This window comes from Malurus melanocephalus, unplaced genomic scaffold, assembly GCF_030028575.1.
Source record: "Malurus melanocephalus ecotype Western Australia unplaced genomic scaffold, MMel_1.1 scaffold_775, whole genome shotgun sequence".
Classification (NCBI taxonomy): Eukaryota; Metazoa; Chordata; class Aves; order Passeriformes; family Maluridae; genus Malurus; species Malurus melanocephalus.
The window spans coordinates 182801-185106 of NW_026624007.1; the positions used below are offsets into that span (position 1 = coordinate 182801).

Here is a 2306-nt window from a genome sequence, read left to right on the forward strand (position 1 = left end):
CCATCCTGGCTCCAAATTTACAGACACAAGAGGAATTACCCACTATCAGTTTCCCACACAACTCTGCAGCCACTGCTATTTTTTAATTATTTTTTTTTTGCTAATACTGACACTTGTTCTACAATTAGAGCAGGACCAGTGTCTCAGCAGCTGATCTTTACACTCCAGGCTGGTTATTCTGTATTTTTTTTCCAGCCCAGGCAGGTTCTCAGTGGGATGCAGAACATTGCACCCATCTGGCAGGCAATTAGCACAGCTCTGCTTTCCGAGGTGAAAAAAAAAAACCTATAAAATGTAGGGTTTTTTTTTTTCTCACTCTCTTCCATTGCACCACTGAATCTAAACCTCCTCCCCGAGTTCATGTCCAGATGAAGATTACAACTGGCTAATTATGAACCTTGCCTTGTCTCCAGTCTCCTGAGTGATGGCAGGACATGAGAGCTGCACTGGTGACCCAAAAAAAAAGGAGGAAATCTCTCCCCCAGCAGTTGGGTCAGGGCAGGAAGAGCTTTGGCCAGCTCAGARTTCCCAAGAACTTTTATAAACCAGGATATGGGAACAAAAAAAAAATCCCTAAACCTGCCTGCATGTGAGCAACATAATTTCAATTGTGCCTGGGAGTGCATAAAAGCTGTTTTTTAAATAAAAGCTGCAGTAGTTATCTAAAAATCCCACACTCGAGGATGGGGGAATGGTGTGGGTTGAAAGGGACCTCAAAGCTCATCCCATCCCACACCTTCCACCATCCCAGGCTGCTCCAAATCCTGTCCTGGGACATTTCCAGGGTGGAACAGCCACAAATTTTCTGGGGATCTGTGCCAGGCTCTCCCCACCCTCCCAAGGAAGGAAGGATTCCCTCCCAATGTCTCTGCAGGAATTCTCTCCCCATAGAAGCACAGGCAGCTCCAGCTGACATTTCCTCAACTCCCTGCTTAACCCCAACAACATTTCAACCAAATTTCACCTTCCCAATGCAACAAACCCCCCAGGGATCATCAACACCTGGTTTAGAGCAACAGGAAACTGAAAGCAGAGGAATAAATTGGGCATTTCTTGCCATATTCCTGCTCTGTGTGCCCAGATCTGCTCSGAGCTCGCCGCCGCTTGTTCGGTAATTTCACGCAACGCTGCTTAACAATGTAAGCATGGAGGCTCCATCTCAAACTGCACTTCCCAAATGTCACTTGTTTGTGAACACATGGCTGAACCCAAAATTGCTTTTAATATTCGAGCRGTGCCTGCTGGCTCCGTTGTAGTTAAGGGTCTGCCTGAATTTCCATGATAAACCCCATTTTCTGGGGTGTAATACCATGACCACTCACTACACACAAACCTGCTTTACAAGGTCACAGCAGAAAAACAGCGTTTTTTACATTTTTAAAGCAAGATTGCTTGGTTATTTTCGAGCTTCAGATGCTTCATTTGAGGCATCCCTTTAACTCCAGAACAAATTCAAATGTTTGACCTATCCCTTAAAGTGTCCAAGGCCGGGCTGGACAGGGTTTGGAGCAATTTGGGATAGTGGGAGGTGTCCCTGCCTGTGGCAAAATTTCCCAGATTTTATGGAATGAGCTTTGCTGATCAATTATTCTCCAGACTTCAAACCAGGGGAGAGGAGTACGAGTGCTGTCACAAAACCAGAACAACAAAACACAACAGAAAGCTGCCCTGATGAGAAATAACCCCACAAACACAACTCTCCTCTCCAAATTTAACTGAGGAACTCAGGTATTTTCAGAACGTTATTTCCATAGGGTTATTAAAGCTTAAAAAGTATTTCCAGTTTATTCCTTCCCCTTCAGTGTGTACCTAATGAGTTGTACTGAGTTACATCAGTCAACTTATCCRCTGTGAAACGCAGTTTGGATGCATYAGGAAACKAATTCCAATTTACCAATCCCCAAAACAACCTGTTCACAACGTCACACGYAGCACTTGAGAAAACAAAATAAGTCAGAAAGTCATTCTGACACCCAGAATAAAACAAATTATCAAGAGGCAAAAGCTGCAATGTGGGACAGTGAAAGAGCACATCCCAAAAAAAGGGCGTTTTCAATGCTGTCCTTAAAAATTAGGGAAAATAATAACCCCATTCCCATTTTTGTGTTTCCCATGAGCTGGGGGTTTGCTCCAGCCCCTCACCCCACCTGTGTTGCCATTTTCCCGTAGTCGATCCAGCGCAAAGTGGCRAAATTGGTGGACTCGGCGCAGTTGAAGCCGTGGTTGAAACCAGCGTGGTAACCGTAAGGAAATGTGATCATGAACTCTCCTGCTTCCTGGGTGATCTGAAAAACAAAGTGACACCT

General features: G+C 44.8%; 1 protein-coding gene across 1 annotated transcript in view; it reads right to left on the reverse strand.

Moving 5' to 3' along the window:
• Positions 1 to 2123: 2123 nt before the first annotated feature.
• Positions 2124 to 2306, reverse strand: part of LOC130584837 (lysine-specific demethylase 4B-like) — a 25428-nt gene continuing 25245 nt past the window's right edge. Inside the window, exon 7 of the mRNA XM_057385066.1 lies at positions 2124 to 2285. Coding sequence (XP_057241049.1) covers positions 2139 to 2285 — 147 coding nt within the window. The 3' untranslated portion in view covers positions 2124 to 2138. The remainder of the gene's footprint in view (positions 2286 to 2306) is intronic.